Source organism: Apus apus, chromosome 4 (assembly GCF_020740795.1).
Source record: "Apus apus isolate bApuApu2 chromosome 4, bApuApu2.pri.cur, whole genome shotgun sequence".
Lineage (NCBI taxonomy): Eukaryota > Metazoa > Chordata > Aves > Apodiformes > Apodidae > Apus > Apus apus.
The window spans coordinates 84,610,766-84,634,651 of NC_067285.1; the positions used below are offsets into that span (position 1 = coordinate 84,610,766).

The 23,886-nt window shown below is 39.2% G+C and overlaps 1 protein-coding gene across 1 annotated transcript; it reads left to right on the forward strand.

Annotated features, from left to right (window-relative positions):
- Positions 1 to 123: 123 nt before the first annotated feature.
- On the forward strand, positions 124 to 19,617 carry CNOT7 (CCR4-NOT transcription complex subunit 7). Its single transcript, XM_051617513.1, has 7 exons — positions 124 to 254; positions 1,089 to 1,294; positions 1,601 to 1,794; positions 4,840 to 5,001; positions 11,063 to 11,207; positions 15,663 to 15,773; positions 17,913 to 19,617. Exons 2-7 carry the CDS (start codon positions 1,178 to 1,180, stop codon positions 18,039 to 18,041), a joined length of 858 nt encoding a protein of 285 aa, XP_051473473.1. The 5' UTR covers positions 124 to 254; positions 1,089 to 1,177; the 3' UTR covers positions 18,042 to 19,617.
- Positions 19,618 to 23,886: the final 4,269 nt, after the last annotated feature.

Here is a 23,886-nt window from a genome sequence, read left to right on the forward strand (position 1 = left end):
TTGGCGCGGGCGGTGATTGGCGCGGGCGGTGATTGGCGCGGGCGGTGATTGGCGCGGGCGGTGATTGGCGCTCCCGCCGCCGGTCAGAGGTGAGGGGGGAAAGGCCGCGGCGCGCGGCCGTGACGCAATGGCTTTGTGTGGCGGGGCGGCGGGGGCGGCCCTTCCTGCGTCTCGCGCGGCAGCCGGGGGCTCGGGGGGCCCCGCCAGACCCGCCGGACCCGCCGCGGCCCGGCCCGGCCAGCCCGAGCGCGCGGGTGAGCGGGGGGCGGGCCGTGGCGGCGGCCGCGGGGAGCCGGGCGGGAGCAGGCGCCGAGCGCGGTCCGGTGCTCTTCCGTGCCCCGCGGAGGCCCTGCCGCCCCCCGGCAGCCGCGGCGGCCCGCTGCGGGCGGGGGGTGTTTCCGCGGGCCGGCGGCGGGCTCGGGAGCGGAACCTCGAGGCGCGGCGGCCCCTTCCCGGTCGCAGCTCGGTGCCGGGCGCTCCCGCCGCGCAGGGCGGGCTCCGCGGGTCCTCGGGGCGCTCCGAAGGCCTCGCCCGCCAACGGAGGCGCCTGGGAGCTCCCGCCGGGCGCGACGCCCGGTCTGTCGGGCCGTGCTTCGGTCCCTGGCGCCAGTCTCCCGTTTGGCGCGGCCCGTGCGAGCTGGGAGAGCCTCTCCTGGGCGGGGGGCCGCGGTCTGGGCGGCTGTTGGTTCGTCTGCGGTGTCCCGGGGTTCGGCGTAACGCCGACGAGTCACCGGGGCGCTTCGGTCCCTCTCCCGCGCGGCGAGGGGGATCACCAGGGATGTGCGCCTCTAACCTGCGGGCGAACGGCGCTGTCGGACTCGGGGGTCTCTTTTACCTGTTGAACCAGTGTGCCTTGCCGGTTTGCTTAACTCCGCGCGAGAAACAAAACTGCTAGCAAAGCCGTAGGGTTTTGGTTTTGGATGGGAAACAGAACTCATGTAGCTGAAATTCACGTGGCCACGTTGTGCTGCTTTTATGAAATGATGAAGATTTAAGTTTGATCCTGGTGCTTAAATGCTTTTTCAGATAAATGAAGGAAAAAACCCAAACAACTCAACCTTTTTTATTTTGCTTTCTTTATCTCTTAGGTTAAAAAAAATAATATTGAAGTTCTCTTTATGAAACTGATCCTCAGTCAAGCGTAACTTTTGATGTATGGTCTCTAAAGCCCCCCACTATGCCAGCAGCTACTGTAGACCATAGCCAAAGAATCTGTGAAGTTTGGGCTTGTAACTTGGATGAAGAGATGAAGAAAATTCGTCAGGTTATACGAAAGTATAATTACGTGGCTATGGTAAGTGGGCACTTGATGTTTATCTTGCAAGCTACTACAGAAAACGTGATTACTTTGTTTGATGCTAGTAAGTTAAGGCTATGAACTTCTTCATCCATTTTCTTTGAAAGAAGAAAGGATTCTGAATGTTCAATTAACGCTGTACGAACGTAAGGATCCTGATCTATGACCTTTTTAAAAGCTAAACTTACTCATGCTACTCCTGGCCTTTGAAAATGTTAGATGCTTAAAATATGTTTTATTCAAAATGAGCAATGTAGATTTTTATGAGTGTCTTGTATTGAAGTTTTAATTCTGTTCTTACAGGATACAGAATTTCCAGGAGTAGTTGCAAGACCTATTGGAGAATTCCGAAGCAATGCAGACTATCAGTACCAATTACTACGTTGCAATGTAGACCTGCTAAAAATAATTCAACTAGGACTTACATTTATGAATGAGCAAGGAGAATATCCCCCAGGAACTTCAACTTGGCAGTTTAATTTTAAATTTAATTTAACGTAAGTGCTGTTGAATGCATGTTTCTGACTTCTTGAAAATATATTGAAGATTGTGAAAGGTATAGTAATTCTTTTTATATATATGATTGGAATACAATACATGTTTTATGGGAATAAGTTTTGTCAGCCAAACACTTACTTTCTTCCCTAGTTTCTGTGTAGTCTGTCTTACTGTTGGTAATTTGGTAAAAAATGCTAGGCAATTTGAACAGAAGGTTTAAAAAGAAGCGTTTCTGTTTAGTGCAAGAGTTACTGTGCATTTTCATATTCAGAATTTCAGAGTGCTTCTACCTTAACTTAGTTTAACTCTTTCTAGTTGTCATAGAAGTCCCATGTTGTTTCTTTGCATATTTTGAAGTGAAGAATACCAACATGTGAAGAAAAAAAAAAAAGTTACTGAACTGAGTAAAACCAGAAGTATGACAAATGTTATCAGCAAGTGTACTCTATCCTCTTTAAAATAACGCTGTTCTTATTAAAAGACTCACAAGCTCTAGATAATATTCTAGGTAAAATATTGTCAACTTTTTAATAACGCAGCAGCTATTCTTGTGTTTTCAGAGCAACTTACTCTATTAAGCTACTGTATTTTATTTTTATTCCATAGTAGGTTGAAAGGGATTATTGATTCTACAGCATAACTACTGTGGAGATTTTTGTCCTGGATTGTTTTATGTTAAGAGTTGGTTTAAAAGCAAGGTGAATTTTACTGTCTGCTAAATTGCATTGTGAACTTTATTTCACAGTAGTTTTAACACTAATGAACCTTAAAATGTAAATCTAACTTTTCCAGTGGCATGAGACACTTTGCAAAGTTCTAGTTATATATTCAGCAGGCTGTTGACAAGGATACTAGTATCTTGAATCTTTTCCTGAAGTAAACATAATTGGTATGATAGGTTTTCGTATGGCCTGAGTTGAGTCTGCAAACACTTCTCAAATATCTTGAAGGCTTGGGGTTTTTTGACAGTTATATTACAACCTGATCCCTGGACAGTTTGATACACTTGAGTTAAAACTGAAGGCTACAAAGGAGGTTTAGAAACAGAATTATTTTTCCTGCAGATAAAAACTGTTTTCAAAGTAATTGGGGTTCTTGCAAAGAAAAAAAACCTGTTGCTGTGTCTCTTGATCTTTCTACTTTTCTAAACAAGTAGTCTTGTGACTTGTCACAAATCAGTTGGTCTAAGGAATGATATGCTCTTTTAATTTTGTTTGAAGCATCTCTTAAAAGGCAGTGCAGATTTGAGATTACTTCTAAACTTACCTGGCCATATAAATGCTAGATGGAAGCTACCTGTTGTCTTAATAGAAGAATATACTAATCCTGCTAAGTGTGGAAAAAAGAGGAGGAATGAATTGGTAACTTTAAAACTGTGATCTGGAAAGAAGAGACTGTGTTGTCTTTTATTTATCTTCTGAGCTTCAAAGGTCAAGCAACTGAAAACAAAAACAGTTTTCCATCTATTTGTGCGGATGCTGAACAGATAAGACAGCTTAGTAAGGCAAGGTATAGGTAGTAACTATAGTAACTAAATTGTTATTAGTTCACTGGAAAGACTTTATAGAAAAAGGTCAGGTAGGTAAGTGCTGTGTGAAACCTATTGTGGTGTGTGTGTTTGTTTGTTTTTACATGGGAGATTACTTACTTTTGTCTGTTTCTAAACTTCCTTTTGGGAAGTGGCACTAAGCCAGGTGTTCTGCTCCTAAAGCAAAACAGCTGTTGGCTGTTCCTAGAAGGTAATTTTTTGTGTGTGCGGTTCCAGCCAGGTCTTGTTGAAGTGGTCTTTTTAAAGAGCATGAATATTTTTCTGGCTATCCCCCTGATTAGTGCAGAGCAACAAACTAGAATTAAAACTTCTTTTTGTGAAATGGCCGTGTTTGTTTTGGATGGCTTCTTTAATGTGTTATGGAGATGGACAGGTGTTAGAGAGGTCGTGCCTTAGAGCTGGAGATCTAATAAGCAGCTGTGTGGGAGGGAGGAAAAAAGATACAACACATGTTGAGAATGTATCTGTGTTCTGATGAATGTTGACTTGCTATTGGGAATAAGGAATATAAGTCTATGACTGAATCTGATAGTCAGGTTTGAGGTACTGGTTGTCTGTTATTTTTTTGTTTTGTTTGGGTTTTTTTTGTTTTATTGAAAACTATACTAAAGAGACTTCATAGAATAGTAGGTTGTGAATAGCAATATGAATATAAACTTCTAAGTAGAGCCACGTATGCTTGCTTTTTTTTTTTCCAATTAACCATTCTGTGTCTTTGTTGTGTTGATGTAGATTAAACATTAGGGGAAAAAACCAAAACATGCATATAATCACAAAATCCTTAAGTCTTTACAAAAACGTTAGTGGTAAAGGGAATAAATACAGGGATAAGAGGGGATCAAACAAGGCCTAGAGAAATGTTTTCATCCTGTTTAATTTGGAGTCCAAAATATGGCTATTAAAGTTGCAGTTTTTTTGTTTAGAAAGAAAACATTGGGCTACTTGAATTTTAAGGATTGACTACATGGAGCAAGTACTTAATATCCAGTGGCAGTGAGAAGGAAGTTTTGATGAGCATGTGTCTAAATATTCACATAAGCTTAAATCACAATAAATGTGTGAGAAATATCCACAGAACTAATAGAGCACTGGGATCTAGAGTGTAGTGTTCATGGTTCTACAGTGTGACATATTAGTGCTTCAACTGTTATATTTAATTTGTCCCAGTTCAAATAATGAATCCTGGTAAAATATCTGTATTCATACATTCACTTTCCTGTGTAGATTTGCAAAAGGGGAGTTTTAGGTAACCAGAAGAGGAGTAGGAACTAGTTTTTATGGAGGAGGTGAGAATGGGAACGATTAAATGCTAGTGAAGGTTAAAAAAACCCAGCAAAACCCATGAAAAATGATTGATTTTGTAATTAATGTGGAACAAAGTCAAGTTGCTCCTGCTCTTACACTAGTGAAGTCTGTGGAATGAATAGCAAAAAAGCTTTGTAATCACTGAGGCTTGTACATTTTAAAAATAAACTTAATCCCTCTCTGTTTTTAGAGAAGATATGTATGCCCAGGACTCTATTGAACTGTTGACGACATCTGGTATCCAGTTTAAAAAGCATGAGGAAGAAGGAATTGAGACACAGTACTTTGCAGAACTGCTTATGACATCAGGAGTTGTACTGTGTGAAGGCGTCAAATGGCTTTCCTTTCATAGGTAACTTCTGCGTGTTAAGTATTTTGAGTTTTCAATATTGAGTGTTGAATTCTAGAGCTTGTATTTCACATCTCATATTAAGTGGTATGCATCTGTGTATGTTGCACCTGTCTTGGTTGGTAAAACTTAGAAAAGTATTTTTGCTGTAATGCCTGTAGTGCTATTCTGTATTAGAAGAGTGTAAAAGGTGGCACTGGTGTTTTGTTTCTGGTGCTTACACTGTAACCAGAAAGCTGTAAGCCAGAAAAATTGGGAACTCCTAAGCCAGCAGGTGGCATTGTATCTTTTAATATCACACATGCAAATGTTAACAGTCACAATGATAAAAGCAAATGATTCCTAAGCAATTCTTGAGCAAATACTGTTTGTCTCATGGGAGAGACCACAGAATTATCAGTGAAGAGTTTCAAAAAGCACTTCTAAATTTGTTTTATATCTCCCAGCAATCTAGAGAGCTGAAATTACTCAGCTTGACAGGACAGCCCTGATATGCCTTAATGCTAGTTGCAGTAATGAATATAATTTACCACTTATTCCATCACAGGAACTCATTTTCCAAGTAAAAATAGGTATATGAATGCTAAATCTTTAGGAATCTGTCAAGATAAAGATCTTTAGGTGTTAATAAGTTCTAACACGTGCTAAGCATTGTATAGTCAGTCACCTGTGTTGTAGAGATAATTTGCTCTTCTTGCAAGCAATAATGACTTTAAAGGCTTATTGCTATGTAATGCTCTCAAGTTGACATATTAAGTGCTGGCTGCTAAGCGAGTCAACAAAGGTAAAGCAAATATTTTAGCTGAGATTAGTAGTTTCCTTACAGGCTTAATCTCGTTTATCACTCGTGCTATGTAGGTGGGTGGTTATATGTAAATGACAAAACCAGAAAAAAAAATTCTTCATCCTTAAATATTGAATCTTGGAGGGAAGGCTGGAGGAGAGAAAGTTACATGGAATTAGAAGTATTTACCTTATTAACCATCTGAAAAATAATGATTGCTTCAGCAAGGAGAGTAAAACAAAGGTGCATATAACAGCCTGTTGGAGAATTACTTTTTTTGACTTGCTTTGTAGAAAGCATCAAACTGACTTTCTAAAAGGAGGAGGTAAATAAGACAATTAACAAAAAAAGGAGGATCCTCTTTGAGTATGCTTGTCACCTAACTTGCCTACATCTTTTACTTGCAGTTGTCTTGGTTCTCAATGTAACTCCAAAATAACTTAAATAATTTTAGCACCTTCAGAAAAAATATGGGAATAAGATGGCCGTGAACTGTGACAAAATAACTACAAAGGCTGAATTAGTGCATGAGGTTACTTTCAGTTTCTTAAACACATTAATATGTGATTTACGTTTCACTACAATAAAATAATTTGGATGGTTCAGGAGAAGGGGAAGCATATTGAGCATGTTGCTTGTTCATCAGCAAACACTGCCATGTAGAAGCAGCTACAGCTACAAATCAGTGTTTTTCCAATATTGTATATTAACTTTAAGGGCCCAGCATAGGCTATCCTAGTGAAACAATAACTGAGGCATTTCTACACTAGATTCTTTTTTAAAGCATAATTATGTTGATTGTATGCGATTCCTGACTAGTATGCTGGTCAAAGTGTAGTCCAAACTATGTGCAATAATGCCATTCTCACTAGTGCAGCTCATGAGGGGTTTTGGGAATGACTTCATTAAAATCCAGTTTCATCTGTGCCAAAATGAGTTTGTTGTGATCTTTACTGAAAAGGTCTTCAGAAATCCTCTGGCCAGCTGTTCCAGCAAATGTAGATAATCAGTGTTTGACAGACAATTCTGAAGTCTAAGACTGTTCAAAAGCTTTTGTGCTTGACAAAGCATGTTGATGTTACCTCAAGAACAAAACCCTGGAGTGTTGGGTTAAGTTCTGAGGAAGCCAAGACTGCATAAAGCTATAAATGAGCATGAGTCACATAAAATGTTCCATAAAGAACAGTAAACAACAGTTTATAGACATGTCTTAGGTTGATTATGATTGTTCTATCAGTGGAAACTTAAACAGGGGGACAGCTCAGTTGAAAATTTGATTCATGTACGCTCTCTATGCAGTAGTTCTTTGCTTGCTGACTGTACTATTGCTTCTGATCCCTTAAAATGCTTTAGTTACTACTAACCTTCAAAATTGATGAGTCTTTTAGGAAGTTGGCAGGGGGGGATTACTCCTTTCTCAGTGTGTGAGGTTATGTTTTGTTTCATTTTGCACTCTGATTTCCTGGAATTCTTACATAGTTTATTTCTAAGCTCTTAGCTTCTCAGTTTTCTTTTTGTGCTTTTTATCTCTACATTTCATGTAGCTGCCTTGGCATCCTGACCTGTTGGCAAGTCTGTGTGGATCTGCAGTTCTGCCAGGCATGAGCAAAGAAATATTTGCACTGTCACTGGTTGCTGTATACTGCAGTTTCATAAGCAGCTCCTTCAAATCTGTTGCGTGATAAAATGTATTTGATTCGAGAGGAGGGGGAAGCCTTGAATTTCTGGTTCTTGTGACAAGTCGAGGGAGCTGTGAGTGCTTGGTAGTTATAAAACAGAACAGCTCAAAACCTGTTTGTCAATGTTTCACTGATCTGCAGAAGCTGAGTGTCCACCTGTGTGCAGCCTCCTGAATCTACCTTTTGGAGGCTCTGTGCAAACATGCCTCTTAACTCAGATGTTTTTGGGAACCTGGGAAGTTCCAGGCTATTGTATTTCAATAATCATCTGTGTCTAACTAATTTCAGTAAAATGTAATCTGCTGGCTCATTTCTGATACCAGTTACAAAATGAGGAAAAGCTTTATTGGCTCTGTTAGGTTTTGATTTATTTCAGAGACAGTTGGTACTTTAGTAGAATTCATTGTTAAATGGCTATCTGAGCTCTTTCTGCATAACAAGGGAAAGAAACACAGACATGTTTGATCTTTTTTGTGGTCTTGTTGCCTACGGTTGTCAGTGTTTCATGAAAGAAATAAAAATAATAAAGTGGTTATAAGAGTGCTTACATTGCTGTATAGCTCCAGGGATTGTGGCTAGCTGCACTAAGTAACTTTAGGTGATTATACTGGAAATGGTGAAAGCTTTTTAAGGAAAGGAAGTCCGTGTGCTTTGGGTATAAACCAACCTCTAATTGCCTGTTAGAGGATTAGAAGAAAATGTCTTTAATGAGCAGTGATTGGTTAATTGGTCACTGTGGACTTTCTTATCCTTGTGTTAGCATTCAGCAGTGGTCACTCAAATTTTTGAACTAGATGCATCTTAGTTGTGAATCAGAGTAAGAGGTCTCTCTACACTTGGATGACTGAAGCATATTACCCCTGAAAAGTATACTAAAAAGACAGTGTAAATGCATTGATACTGGTTTGTGATTAGTGAAGTGTGGTTTGTGATTATTGTTACGGGCACAGTGGGACTAAATAAGCAGCTGGAACTTAAGGAATGTAAGACATGATTTGGTTGAGCTGGGTAAAGCTAACCCATGCTTAGGATCCAAAAAGATATATATTTGACTGAATGCTGTCATGCAGTGGAAGAGTCATCATACCTGTAAAGTCTACTGTTGCTCTTTTCTGCATGAGAATCTTAGAATGAAAGAATCTGCTACGATCTCCAGCAGAAAAAATTATATTAATTCTTAATCAATATTGCAGACTTATGATTGCCTGCTTCCTTTTCAATGCAAATAGTAAATTACTTTTGACTTCTCTTTTCTTGCAGTACATCCTTAATAGATATTGGAAGTGTTTGAGAGCATCTGTTTTCTATTAATTCAGTCACTCACATACATTTTCTTGAGAAAAGAGGAGTAAAACCATCTTCTCTTTTTTGGAAGAAGAGGAATACAAATATTTTCTTCAGAAGTTTTAATACAAATGTTACATTTGAGCCACAGAGATGACAGATGTCAGGAATTCAGTGAATTAGTAAGATCTCTAATCTCCAGGGGAGTAAATCTTTTTAATCCCTAACAGTCTTTTTTGCTAATGTGGCTTTTTTATTTTCTTTTTCTACTGAGGGTTTTATGCTGCTACAGGCTTCCCCACAGTTTATTTTTCTCCCCTCATAGGTGATCTAATAAAATGAAGCTTCCAAGCTACCGTTTTGCCAAGCATACTACAGGTTTTTACTTTGTAAGACTGCTAACGTTCTTCATCTTTGGCTCCTTTGCTCTCTGGCCAGTGGCTGCTACTGTGGAGTCTGGAGTGCTGCCAGCGCAGCTTCAAAGCACCAGATGCAGTGCAGGATTCATTCAACATGAAATTCCTCTTCCCAGCCCTGGAAAACCCCCATGGGAGAGCTGCAGTAGCCCATATGTTTTGTATATCCTGCATTAATGGACTTTTAGCAAACAATCCTTCATTCCCAGTATGTTCAAGATTTTTCTACCTGCTGTCTAGAAAGTCGTAAGATAAATATGATTTAGATAATCCCGTCATATACAAAAGGTACAAAAAGCTATCCTCTTTGCTTCGATTGAGCAAGCTCAAGCCTTGAGCCTGCATCAGAAGTCACCAGTCTTTGTGAGTGCTGAGTATCTACAGGATCAGTAGTACAGTCACTTAATTGATTTGTCTTCTGTATTGTTCATCTCACAGTTAAAGATCTCATTCAAGATTTACCAAGTTCCAAAATTACTGGTTTTGAGAGTGATCCTCACATAAACAAGAACAAACATAGTCTTAAACTGGGAATTTGGAGTCTGTGGTTGCCACCCATTCACTTGAATTGTCTCTCAGCTATATGGTAATGCTCCTTAAGCAGCAAAACGATGCAGCCTTCAGTAGAGGCAGCCCTGATGCATTTTCATCTTCTTTGTTAGTACAGACACTTTAAAAATTGCATATCAACACAGTGTAGGAATTGATTTGATGGAAAGCTGAAAGATAACAGATCAGTCCCCCATCTAGTTTAGTGTATGAACAATCCTACAAGTACAAGGGATCAGAATGGATCAGATTCAAGATGAGATTGTGAATAATGTGGCTTGCAATCTCTGCCTTCCTAGAGAAGAAGATAACTAGTCATCACTGCTTTTTGTTGTGCTGTTCAGTCTTACTTAATACTGGACATCTGTCTTTCCTATGCTTCAAACCCTGCTTCATTTCAACACCCTGTGTGAAAGTACATTATTTCCCCTTTTACTTCCATGCCTCCTTCCTATGTCTGCTTTCTTCAGTCAAGCTACTGAGGAGGAAGTCTTCCCAAACTCTTCTCTCCACTTCAAGCACACTGTATATAGTGCCTCAGTTTCTTCTGCCAAGCTTGTATTGCTCAGTTATCTTGCTGCCTCCTGCTGACTTACATGTACATACAAAAAAATTTTCCAATGCATTCTCTCCTTGACTCCAAAAGGAGCAGTAGTCTACAAAATAAGTCGTAGGTTGTGGAGTCCCCTTTTCTGGAGATATTCAAGACCTGTCTGGATGCAGTCCCGAGTAATGTGCTCTGGGCAATCCTGCTTTAGCGGGAGAGTTGGACTAGGTGATCTCCACAGGACCCTTCCAACTCTGACAATTGCGTGGTTTAGAAAATACGTTTTTCAGTTGTCTGTGTACTGATTTAATCGGGATAGAAGAAAAACAATCTGCTCTTCTTCAATGTTGAGGGTGAAAATGTCCTTCAGGCATAAACCTGTGTTGAGTCTGGAAACTCTTGAATCCTTTGGAATGTGGATATGTCTCTATTGCAGTTTCTAGTGAGAAATTCCATTCTCTGTGAAAGGAACCAGCTAGGAGCCTTTCTGTTCTAAATTCTTGCTATCGGGTAAAGTCCCAGAACAGCTACCTTGTTGCAGGATTTGGAGAAGCTACTCTAAGCAGATTTTTTTAAAATATTTTTTTTCTCTCTCCTTCACTTGGTCTCATTGAGGCTAAATTAAAATGTTTCCCTGAAAGCTGCAGTGGGTCCATTTATACTGAGACTTACTTTTTTGTTAAGAGTCAGTCTTAATTGCATTGAAATTAAGCAAAATGTTGTGTTAATATGTAATTAAGTCTTGATGTTGGAAGTGAGAAAGATGCCTCTCTTTGCTTATATTGTTTTTGTTATTAATTTGCAGTGGCTATGACTTTGGCTATCTAATCAAAATCCTGACAAACTCTAATTTACCTGAAGAAGAGCTGGACTTCTTTGAAATACTGCGATTGTTCTTTCCTGTTATCTATGATGTAAAGTATCTCATGAAGAGTTGCAAAAATCTGAAGGTAAGTTCATGACTCAAAAAAAATTGGTTTTGGAGAAACAGTGTTTTCTGCTAAAAATATTCTGGTTTTGCTTATATAATACTCATGAAACAGCCTTGTTGTCTCAAACATAAATATGTTTAATATTAAAGGCTATTGATAGAGGCAGCCAGGAGCACACACTTTTATAACCACTTACACAATAACAAGCTATTTAAAAATAGCTTATTCATACTGTATTTATAGTGCCCAGTCTTTGTTGATAGATGATAAACCCATGTTTGGAATTGATCTTGAGCTGTGAGAATTGATGGGTTTCATATACTCTTATTTCCTCATTGTGCAGTCCACTAAAGGACTGCAGTTGTCTTGGCAAAGGTAATTGTGACGACGATGCTGTGGAAGTGTCTTGGGAAGAGGAATGGAATGAAGAATGTTTCAGATGGCCCCATAAGGAAAGATTAAACAACAGCACATGTTCAGGGACAACGTGTGACTTCTAGAAATAAAATACAGTAGTAGAAGCTAATCTCTCATGTCAGGCCAGTGGGGTTACTAATTGGCTTACTCTATCAGGCATAAAATTTGGATACTTTATTGGACTGGAGAATGGAAACTGGAACTAAGTATGTGAAGGGGAAAAGAGCAAGTGAAAGAAAGATACTACAGAAATTGTTAACAGCTTTGCCTAAGAACTGTGAGAGTCCAGACTGCTGCTGGAATGAGGTGCATCGCTCATCTGAGGCAATCAATGACTTGCTGCTTTACGGAAAGTAACTTGATTCTCTAGGCTTTCTTTATGAGAACCTGCAGGAAAAGGAGAATGCTGACTGTAGTACAACCAAATCCTAACTAAGGAATGGCTTGCCACTTCACCGTGCTCAACTAGTGATCTGCATGGGGTTTATACTCTGATAAACTAGTAAGAACGTGTCACTTTTAAGTAGTAGCCTACTTCTATGGTAATTAAGTGTGTAAATCCTTCTGTTAATCGAGTTAATGTTGAAAATTAAGACCACCTAGTTAGTACAAAGAGTGTATCTACCTGTGTTCACTTAGAGTTGTTATTGGTGTAATCATCTGGGCAAACAGCAGAATCTTAAAAGACAAGAAACAGTTTTTCTCCACAGAGGCTGGAACTACAAATGATGTTCATAAACTTCAGGAGTCTTAAAGGAGGGATGAGGGGAAAACACACACAAAAATAAACCCTTTCTCAATCCCAAGGAAGCAAAGCATTTGGTGTCTTAGTGGTGGCAACACGTTTACAAAAAACAAAGTGTAATTCAACTTCAGTGATGTAGGAAAGGTGACAGAATGATGTTCTGTGTCACTATGCCCAGTGAGTTTGGGGAGGATGTGGTTGTATTTATTTTATTAAGACATAGTTGTGTGTAACCTGCATTGTTTAGAAATATTAATGGTGTTGGAAGAGAAGAAAAACCTTCACAAGTCTTATATCAGCAAGCTTAAGAAAAAAGTGATATTTAAATTTTTTTTTTCGGAGCTGTAGGTCAGCTTTCCTGCAGTAAATCTTGTTCCTGTCACCTAACCTGCAGACTGGTAAAGAGGGGAAGGGATGTGGACAATCCTGCCCCTCCATATTTAGTAGTGATGAAGTGATGGTGGACTTTTACTGAGAGCAGCTGTCTGAAGCAAGTTGTTAAACATTCAGTGTTGTGACTCTCAAAATGCATGCACTGTCTCCTAATGTCTGTCACTTTCAGTCTCCATTAAATTGCAGTGAATTGAACTGCTGTGCAGTTGTCCTTTTGTTGACTTGTTTTAAGTAGCTTTGAATGTGAATGTCACTGATTTGCTGTAGGTCCCTAACTCCCTGCCCCCATGAACCCAAAAAATAATTTTTGGCATTAATAAGAGAGAGACACCTCAGTATTTGGAAGCTGATGCTTTTTTGTGGAACTAAGTACTCTGAATTTACAGTATGTTCCCTTACCTTAAATGGGCATGAGTGGACTTCACTGGCATGCAGATTGGGAGTTAACTTGAGATATTAATGTAGAATAGGTTAAACTATTGCTTGTTTTCTAAATTTTTTTTCATGTAGAGAATTGCAGGCCTTTTTTATAGTAACAGCAACACTTAAGTTATGTGGATTTATAGACCTTGTTTGAAAACTGCTTTTAATGGGGGGGTTGTACAGACCAGTGACCTCTGGTACCAGTGCCATGAAATCTGAGTTTGTAAATCGACCTGTGGCCTCTTTCTTGAAAGACCAGTGCTCTGAAAATTTGGAAATATTTTGTTCTTCTCCAAGAAGAAAATATTGTTATCCAGCATGCGGAAATCTTGCCTGAAAGAGAATCTCAGTAGCCTTTTAAATTTTCAGAGACAGCCAGGTTTTATTCTGTAATCGTTGCAGTCCAAGAAGTTCCCTGCAAAAGTTGTGTGTTCCTCCAGAGCCTGAGGATGTAGAGGGTTTTAGGAGCAGAAAATGGTGCCTTGAAAGAGTGTGAGTCTAATTGCTGTTGCTAACTCTTAACAGATCATTATTGTAGTTAGAAAGCCGGGAACACCCTTGTATCTGAGATGCACTTTTTTCCCCTTCCCACCAACCCTCAGGATGTTTTTGACAGTGTAAGTTAACTGAGCGCATTTGTAGTGATCACATGTTGTCTTCAAGCACGTAAAGAAAACAAGCTAGTGTCAGTCCTTAACTGTACAGTGTATGAAACTACTCTTATCTTAAACTTCTGTAAACTGTATTCCTGCTGCTCAAGCTGGAATAAAACTAGCCATATCAGCACTAGGTTTTCACGTTGGTTTGTAGGTGTTACTTGGCAATGTTATTACTGAAGCTTCCATCTTTTTAGACAAAAGAAAAACCTGGACTCAAACTGTCACCATAAGATTAATAGGAATTTTCATAATGCTTGATCTGATTTTAGGTCAGACTTTGTTGCTCTGTTAACATTGTCTGTTAATGCTTTTGCTTCTCATTGTTTCCCTTCCCATGCTTGAAAGGACCTAAGAGCATGAAGAAAGTGAACTCAGATATTGGGCAGTCTTTCCTTTAAGAGCATTGCCTCTGCAGCATTTCTGCCTTGCAAAGCTTATGGCAGCAGTAAGGGGTTTTTGTCTTTTTTTTTTTTTGTCTTTTTAGACCTTGAAGAATGTATACATGCTTTAGTCTATTTCTGGTAGCTTTATGGTTAAATAATTGAAAAAAAAATATATGTACAACATTCTATGCTCACAGTGTAGCTTACAGCATTAAAAGATTGCACGTATGGTAGAATATGTTTTTCCTTCAGCCAATTTGTGTTATTTATGTAAAGCCTAACTGGCTTCTGATGGGCTTGCTTACACATGTAGCGATTAATAATGTTGGGGGGGGGGGGGGCGGGGCACTTAAAAGAGGTTTATTCAGTCACTCTGCACTTAAGGGGTAAGTTTTTCACATAAGCTTACTGGGAAGAAAATTTGCTTCAAAACTGGAGTAGTTTTACCTTTCAGAGCAGATGGATTTGCAGCTTTGGAGTGATGTCTACAGCTTCGCAGTCTACCCTTTTAAACCTTGTATCAAAATTCAAAGCAGACAATTACTGTTTTAAATTGTTCCCTTTTTGTATGTGAGATGTTTATATACTTTTTTAAGAAGCGCGTTTCATTACATGTGTGACTGTTAAATATACATCTCTGACAGAAAAACGATCTATGCCATTGGATTTCAGTATGTTAGAAAACCATTTGTGAGAGGATGGATTTTTTTGCTATTTTTTTTCCCCTATCCTGTTAGGGCAGCTTATGAAACAAACTTGAAGAAGGGTAGAATGTCTACTTGTAGAGATGGGGTGGGCACTTTTCTCCTTTTTTTTACTTTACAACCTGGTTTCTAAATGCCTGCTGTGTGACGTTTTCCTGGACTCCCTGTAATGTTGTAGATGCTTAAGGATACTCTCAGTTTTTGTGAAAGGAAGTGGAAAAACTCAACTTAATTGTTGAAAGGTGAGTGAAAAGAAGGAGGTCTGTTTCAAAGGAAGCCTAGATACTTGAACACACGGAGGCATATGGGCAGTAAAATTTGTAATCACTTGAATTCTTGCATTTGTAGAACAGTGTTTTTACCTTTTAAACTTTCATTCAAATAAGAGGAGTACAAGAACACCTGAGTTTCTTCAACATTGCCAGTCCTTTCAACATCTTGACAATCATTTTAAATAATGACATGGATACTGGAGAAGCTCGTAACATGAAGTAGTAGTTTTGTTGGTCATATATACTTTATTTAATTAGTACTGGCACAAAATTCTAATGATGCTATTGATACTGGAAGTTTGATTCTCCAGGTGTGTATTTATCTAGCATGACTGTTTCAGCTACTGTACAAATGTTAAAATATACCTGAGGTTATGTGATTTGTGTACTGGATTTACCCAAATATAGCTGTTCAGCTTTCTGATGTGGTGTTTGTTTGTGGTTTTTTTCAGCCATTAACAACGTTTTATTTTTCAGGGTGGATTGCAGGAAGTGGCTGAGCAGTTAGAGCTGGAAAGGATAGGACCACAGCATCAGGCAGGATCTGATTCTTTGCTCACGGGAATGGCCTTTTTCAAAATGAGAGAAGTAGGTGGATGTATTGGCTTTATTTCCATAGTAGTAATGTGCTGTGATACACAGAATTGCTGATTCTGATAAGTCTGCTATATTTTAAGGAGGTCTCTGAATGGCTTCAGGGGTCACTCCTTTCTTGACAAAAATAAGACCACCTGTATTTTCCCCAGAGTAAGTGTGAACCAGCCTACTGATTCCCTGCTTAGCTGCTATGAGTGACTGTTGCTTCCTGTTTCCAGCATGTTCCCAGTTTTTGGATTTTTTTGTGGATTTTTGGTTTGGGGAATTTTTCTTTCTCTGTTTTACAGGGTGCATTTTGAGGTGGCTACTGCAGTGAGTTAGCTGCTGGAGCCAAACTCCTTTCTGGATGACTGTGCTGAAACCAATAGTTTTTGAGCTTTGGCTCAGTGTAATACCCAGCTAGTGTGCACTGCTGCTCGTGTCAGGACAGGGCAAGGGGGTAAGAGTATCTGGACTAGTCACTTCTAGCTAAACTTGGAGGCTACAGGTGTATTGCATAATGACTTTCAGGCCATTGTGCAGAATGTCCATGTATTTGTTTTTATCATCAATTACAGCACAGGTTAATTCAGGTTCTAAAAGATGTATCAGTCAATTAATGAAAGGTTTGCAGCAAGGGAAACTAGGTCTTGCAAACGTCATGTATCCTTGCTGGTTGTCTGTGTACAGTTGAAAGATTTTAGGATATTTTAAATTTTATATTTGTAGGTTGTATTAGCAGAGCATACAGATATTGAAGGGATCTCTTCTGGAAAGCAGGTGCACTGGTCAAATGCCAGTGTGTCTGAACATGGCATTCTGCCAGCTAGTCAGTGTCATTTACCATGTCAAAACAGAAGGCATTAGCCAACCTCATCTTTTAATGAGGTTTGGTGTTGTGTTCTGAGGTGTCTACTTTCTGTAACCCAGCCTTTTGTGTAAAGGAGAAAATGACCATGAGTTTCTGACAAATACTAGTGAGTCAGCAGGTAAAAAACAAATGTGTTTTAAGCTGGTTTGCTTCTCGTATCTGCCTCCATTGGAGCTGCTGGCAGTTGTCAAGCAAGTCACGGGCTACAGATCCAATAGAGGATTGTGTTTCTGGTACAGTCCAAGCCCAGTGCTACTACCTGCTGTGTGCCTGGTGTCATTAATCTCCAATTTGAAACAAAATCCAAAGCAAATAAAGGGAAAGAGGAGTAGATGATAGTTATGCCCAAGATACTGCCTTTCAAGTTATTTTTCTAGAGTAAAAGGTTCAGACCCATGATTGCTTCTCTAATATAACGCAGCAATGATGATTTTTTAAAAGAATTTCAGATTCTTTTCAAATGCAGTATTTCTAAGTAAGGGCACAGTAGTCAGCGGATAGAAATATATTTCATGTGTGTTTTAAGGCCTTTTCAGTAGAGTTCATGGTATAACAATGTATTTGAGTGAAAAACTTTTTCATTGCTTTTAGTGGTGCAAAATTTATTAATAAATGTGTTATTGCTGTGTTCCTAATTGTTGTGAAGGACTTGCAACTTGCTTGGATTTTGAGTCCTAGCCAAAAAGTTATTGATCTGTTTCTTCCCATCAAAAATACTTACATACTAATGCTACAACAGTAGAGTTGTTATTTTGGGGTTTTCCTACCTGCTTATTTCTTGAAAAACTGTTGGGACTTCAAAACTTTGAACTGAGGTCTTCAATTCCTGCAGTAGAGAGCTTTCTGTACACACTGTGCTGCTAAGGGAGAAGCTTTCAGCCTGTGTTGGTGTATGCAGTCCTCTGCATTTAGATTGTGTATTGTCGCCCCTGCTCCTGCATGCTTCTGGCTGCTTTAGTTTTCAGATGTTGTCTCAAAGTGCCAACAACTGGGATGTGCAGGGTTGCTGGGAAGTTTTTAGGATAAAGACTTCTTGAGTGTTTTTGTGTCTTTTTTGCGGGGAGGGTGGTGGTAGTGGAATTTGTATTTTTTTTTTTTAGCATGTCATCTAGCACATTTTCATAATGTGTCGAGTTTGTGTTATCACATGTATTATATCATCTTTTTCGCCTTAGGATTTGATATGTTAAAAAAAGTAACATTTTAAAGCCTTTCTATAGTTCTGTTTAAACTGAGCCTTTCCTTTGGCAATAATTTGTGTCTCTCCTTTAACTCTTCAGATGTTCTTTGAAGATCACATTGACGATGCTAAATATTGTGGCCACTTATATGGCCTTGGTTCGGGGTCATCTTACGTACAAAATGGCACAGGAAATGCATATGAAGAAGAAGCCAACAAACAGTCATGACATGAAATGAAAGGCCACCTTTTTGACCTCCACATGCTTGTATATAGGTTTTATCTCTTGTTGAACCCCTTGGACAATAAGGCTTTTTTCCCTCCTTTCTCAGCACACTTTCTTTTCTGCCTTTCTATGTACAAAACTTGACTGTTCCTATCACAGATTTTGATCTTAATATTGATATATAAAATTTTCTGGGTTACATTTTGGCCTCACATCTAGCCCATTTGTAAAGAAGCATGTGTAGGATCAGTGTGGCAGAGAGAAGGGGAAAGTTAAATCATCATGAACAGTCTGGTAAACTTACCTATATTGATCTTCTAGTTTTTTGTCTTTCCCCTCCCTAGTCCAAATTAACTGGCACTGATTGTGATTAACTTCCCCATTCATGTCTGTTCCTTCCAGTTTGCAGGCGTTTTAGCTATTCAAGATTGTGGACCATCAAATTTGCACTTTAGAGAGCTACTCTGACTCAGATTCTGTGTTTTATTTGAAGTTCTGTTTGTTTTTTTTTTTTTAAATTTTGCCCTCAGCTACAAAACAAGCATCTGCTACGTTCAGCAGCTTCACACTATTATTTCCTTGGTATCTCAACCCATAGAACATGACTTATTTGCTGCATAACCTCTCTTTGTTCAAGCAAAACAAACTACTGAAATCCTAGTAATTGCTGTTATTTTACTAGTATGCAGTCATTTTCAGATGCATCCTGCACATGTCAACTACTGGTTGGCCTGCTGCTTTAAAACTGCTCTGTGATGGGGAAAGCAGCTTGAAAAAACAGCTTTACACCCTTCAGGAAAAGAACAGCTATGACTTCAGCATTTTTTGACACTAAGCTGAGTTGAAGGATATTGAAATAGAAGGAGTTTTAGACTGGCACACTTCCCTCAATTAACTGCCTAGCTTTTATTCTGGTAATGTACACCTCAAATATTTTTATGAAGTCATATTTATTATGTACTTGATTCGGTGATTTTTGAAAGTCAGTTTAGTTGAAGGTAAAACCCAAAGATCTGAAAAAATACTATTTAATTGAATTATTGAATTACAAGGACAATTAAATCGTGCTTTTTTTAGTTGCTACAGAGACAGATGTTGCAGATACTTGTTGTAAAACAACAAAATATAAATAACTTATAGCTAATAAAGTTACCTGAGGAGTGTAATGCTAGTTTATTTTTGAGTATATCTTAGCAATATATTTTAGATATATTGTTTTAAAGGACCCTAAAGTACGTTCTTAACTCTGCATGACGTGTACAGAGCAGTTGTGCAGGAAGGATTTTTGGTACTGAATAGCTAAATACTAGCCTGGAATGATGGAATGTGCGACAGCGTGTGCCTGTGTGCATATGTGTGTGTGTTCAGCACAGAAATCAATACTAGAGAAACCTCAACATGTTCACCAAATTATTCTGTTTTACCTTGTACTTAAAAAAATCAAACACCTTTTTTCATTGCATTACAATGATGTAACTGGGTGGTCCTTTTTAAACAATGAATAATTTGCATAACAGAGGGTATTTGTTTTTAAAGCTTTTGTAAATAAAGGCCTAAGAAATGTTTTCTTACATAACAACAGACTGGTGGTTTTGTTGCAAAATTTTTCTTGGAATGTGTTAGTTCAGTTCTGTATCCTGTGTTGTTTAGGCATGATAGTTTTCTTCCATGTGTTTATAAAATGATCTAATTCACTGCTTCCCAGTTGCCTTCTCAGAGCAGAATTCTGTTTGTGTGTTTCCAATTGGTTCCTTTATACTGACCTGAACTGTAAGGGTGGTGGTTACAGTTTACTGCTGAGGCATCCATATCCCATTAGTAATTTATTTTAATACCATTATGTATTAGATGATGGTGACTTGTTTTAGCTTTGATTGTCTTTGGCTTTAATGACATCTGGACTGTCTAAGAGGAAAATGGGATGGATTCTTACTGTTACATCAGTTTCTACATCTTTTCACATTTGAACTGTAGGCTTACATGCTACATTTGCATACATATCGAATGAAAAACCCCTGAAGTTTGATGCATTTGCTTTTAAGGTTTGCAGCTTTGCCTAAAGCATACTGGTACAGCTATCTGTGGTTAACTTTTGAAGGGAATGACTGTTAAAAGAGCTTTGATGGGTTTTTGTTTTGAAGGAACTTTTTAGGTATGGATCAAAGGACATTTTTTGAGGTTTCTAAAGAACTGCCTGCAGTAAAAGTTTTAGTTCAGGTTCTGGATGCACTTTTGTGTGATGCTCAGCAGTAGCTTCAATCTGTGCCATGTTTTGCTTGGTTCCCATCATGAGCCTGCCAGAGCTTGGACTGCTGTTAGAAGAACCTAAACCCAAAGGTGCATGATGGGTGTATCTTGTGTCCCAGCTGCTAGTGAGCATGCAGTCTGCAGGAGCAGGCTGAGTTTGTGTAAGCCCTAGCCTAAAATTCTCATGAAGTATTGACTTGAAGCAATTCTACCATTTAGTTTTCTTCCTGGAAGAAAAGCTTTTTTTCAGAAGCCACTGATCAGCTTGAAATTAAGATTGCTTTATTCTATGTGAGAACTCTTGGTCTGATCTATGTGATGTCTCTGAGACTTGATTAGAGCTGAGGAGACATCTGTGCATCATTTAGTTTCTGTGTCCAAATTAGATTTAGTTTCCATTAAGGAGTTATTTAATAAATGGAGAATTGTAGAGATTAGGAAAAAGTAATTTTGTCTTAATGTGTGCAACTCTTACTAGCAAACTGCAGAGCCTGAAATCTGAATCTGTTTCCAAAGTGGACAGGTTTAATTGCTTTTGCAAAAATAAATATACAGGCACAGTTCCAGCTGTCTAGACATGCACCTTTTTGTTCAGAGACAAGAATTCTCTTTCTTTTGTGTTCGCCCACAAGGTACATATGCATATTGGTCATCAAGAGGACAGTCCATGCTGTGAAGACTGATTGGTTACTCCATGTTGTATAGCATGGTCTGAAAGACATAATTCATGCAGACAGCTTGTTTGGATAAGGTCTGTACTTTGCCTACTTCTGCTGAAAGAACAGATGTAGTTGGTTCCACTTTCACGCTACGGGGTTTTAAGTTTTTGAAGCAAAAGAAGCCAGTGTGCCTTGAGGAATCAGTTAGTGTTCCTCTGGTTTTCTTTAGTTTATAAGTTACTGTATCAAAGTGAATTCCACTTGTAGTGCTTGAAATGTGGGAGTGTAAACAATGGCAGAGAGCTAACTGTAGGTCTGAGTAATGTCTTAAGAGGGTGATTAGTCACAGTAAGCTGGTTGATAACAAGTGCGTTTAGCTGTACTTAAATCCAGTTGAGAATTATTTCTGCTGCTTTGCAAATTGTGTTTGTTAATTGCACAACTCTGATGGTATTAACTTTCATGCTCGGGAAGTAACCTTAAACACTGCCTTTAGAACAGGGTGTACTTCAGAACTGAAGTTGCAAAATCAAACCTGCCTTTTGAGATGTCCTTGTCATAGAACCTCACATGGCAGATAGTATAAATGTATAATATTTTCACTTAATAGTTCCAAGTAGAATTTTATCATTTGTAAGTATTAGTGCTTAAGAAGTCTTGCATTTAATCATGTCTGAATCTTCTTAAGTGGTAGTACATGTTCAGCTCTGTAAAACTCTTCTGTGTAATCTGTCTTTTGCAGTCAGAAAAATAGGTGAAGGGTTAAATCAGCTAGCACAAAAGTGAGCGAGTTAGTCCAATTACTCTCTGACCTGGTTCTCCTAGATAGTCTGTCCACATAGGGAGAACTAAGTGCTTTAGTACTGACCTTACTGAGTTGAAGATACTTGGTTTTATGTGGGATTTTGATTTAGAAAAGTGATACAGCAATATAATGAAATTGCAACAGAAACACAATATAGCAATTGTATATACAGTTGAATCACATTATTCCCTTTATCAGTCTGTGGCATGCTCACCATTGTGCCACTGGATGATCTCAGTTGCCACAAAGGAACAGCATGCTTCATACCATGAAGTTTTTTCTGGTATATCTGAACTTCAGTGTACCTTGGTTGGTTTATAGGCTATTGTTTAGGTGTTTTCTTCCCTCTTGTCTAACTAGGTGTGTTGGAGAAATGAAGAGGATTCTCCAGTGTTATTTTAGGAGTCTTGGGGTGGGAATGGAATGTGCTTGTTGACGCCAAATGTGAAGATCTGGTTTCTGCTTGTCTCATCCTTTTCCTGCTGGCACAGATGTGATTTTTTTGTCTGCTAAAGTGGGAGAAGCCTCTTGTCTCCATGTGCTCTTTCCTGTGCTTATGAGATACTTGCTGTAGTTAACTGTGTTGGATAGTGCAAGAGAAAGAGGTGGAGGGAAGGGAAGATTGTCCCTCTCTGTGCAAGAGTTAGAAATTGGCAACAGCTCAACTTTTTGAGCTGCATGAAAGAGAACATGGTGTATCTTTTGTAGGGTAGCACATCAGAGCCATGGTTGCATTTGGCAGTATTTTCTATTGACCTTTCATCACATAATAGCTGAGCTCTGCAGGCTCCCTGTTTTCCTTCATTCTTGTTCCTCTGCATGCTCTGGAGTGTATTGGTAGTATTTACGGTGGTTGTTCATACGAAGGTTAATTGCTAGTATACTTATATCATCACTAAGCTACTGATTTTCTGTTGTGAATGTCTGAGCTGCTGGCCAGTTTAATCTTGGCTATGATAGAGAAAATAACTGGAAATAGGTTCCTGTTTTTCAGACTGTAACACAGTTTGTATACATAGTGTATTTTGTTTGTATAACTGGGGCTGCTTCTTAGGCGAACTGATAATTATTCTGCTGTTAAGAAGGAAAAAAAGGAAAATTACTTCATAAAATTCTGACTGTCAGGAAGTGTTGGGTCTGTTCCAGTTATGCCAATCAGTTAAACTGTGAGCATGCAGGAGGTGGGAAAAGGGACATGGGCTACAGCATGCTCTTCCGACTGCTGCAATCAAACTGTTGGGCCCATCTGCTTGAGAAGATTAGTCATCTAGGCTGAAGCATGTAATCACTGCCCCAAATACTGGAGACTACACAGCCAGATTTGGGGATGACCGAGTTACTGGATTTCAGTGATGGGTGCTGTCACAGAAATGTCTGACTGACAAGATAGATGTTTTAAAAATCTGCTTAATGGTGTTAGAAAAAATGTAGAATGGTCAAATTGAACAGGGATCTTATAAATGCTTTGGGAGACACAACTTACAGGTTCAGGATGTCAGTTGGGAACTAATAGTACCTGGTATGTTAATAAGCTTAGAATGATGACTTCAAACGTGCATAGTGCTCACCTGTGAGGCGGAGGATGCTCAGTCCCAGGGAGGTTACTTTGGATGTGTCCCGATCTAAAGGGAGGGCTTCTGATGACAGACCTGCTGCTCCAAGGAGAACCACTCAAGGGAAGTCTCTGGCAGGGGCCCCATTTTATAACCTGGGTCACATCTGAACTGTGGTCATCTCTTGGTTGTGGGGTCTCCTAGGTGGGCTTATTGGCTAAAGTGGGCTTTGGTGGGCTGAGATGTCTTGGGTACATGACTGAGGGTGCTCTGTGTAGGTGACTGACAGCACACATCCTTCCTGCCAAGCCAGGCACCACAGCCCCAGTACTGTGCCACTGTGGGGTAGGGGGCTTCTCGTGCCACAGGTGCCATTAGGAAAACTTGGAGAAATGAATGAATTACCAATCTAAAACAAACCTTGGAAAGAAGAGGGATAAAGAGGATGTAGATCTTGGTAGAAATGTCAAACGAATGACTTTCCCGTCTGGATTGCTGTGGGAGGGAAGGGAAGCAGAGGAGAGCAAATATTTTAAAAGGGAACAAATAAAATGTGATGGGAAAGTAGGCAAGGCTACATCAGA

Coding starts and splice junctions, on each gene's coding strand:
- CNOT7 (XM_051617513.1), top strand. CDS start 1,178: ATGCCAGCAGCTACTGTAGACCATAGCCAAAGAATCTGTGAAGTTTGG. Junction 1,795..4,839: donor AATTTTAAATTTAATTTAAC/GTAAGTGCTGTT, acceptor CTCTGTTTTTAG/AGAAGATATGTATGCCCAGG. Junction 5,002..11,062: donor AAATGGCTTTCCTTTCATAG/GTAACTTCTGCG, acceptor ATTAATTTGCAG/TGGCTATGACTTTGGCTATC.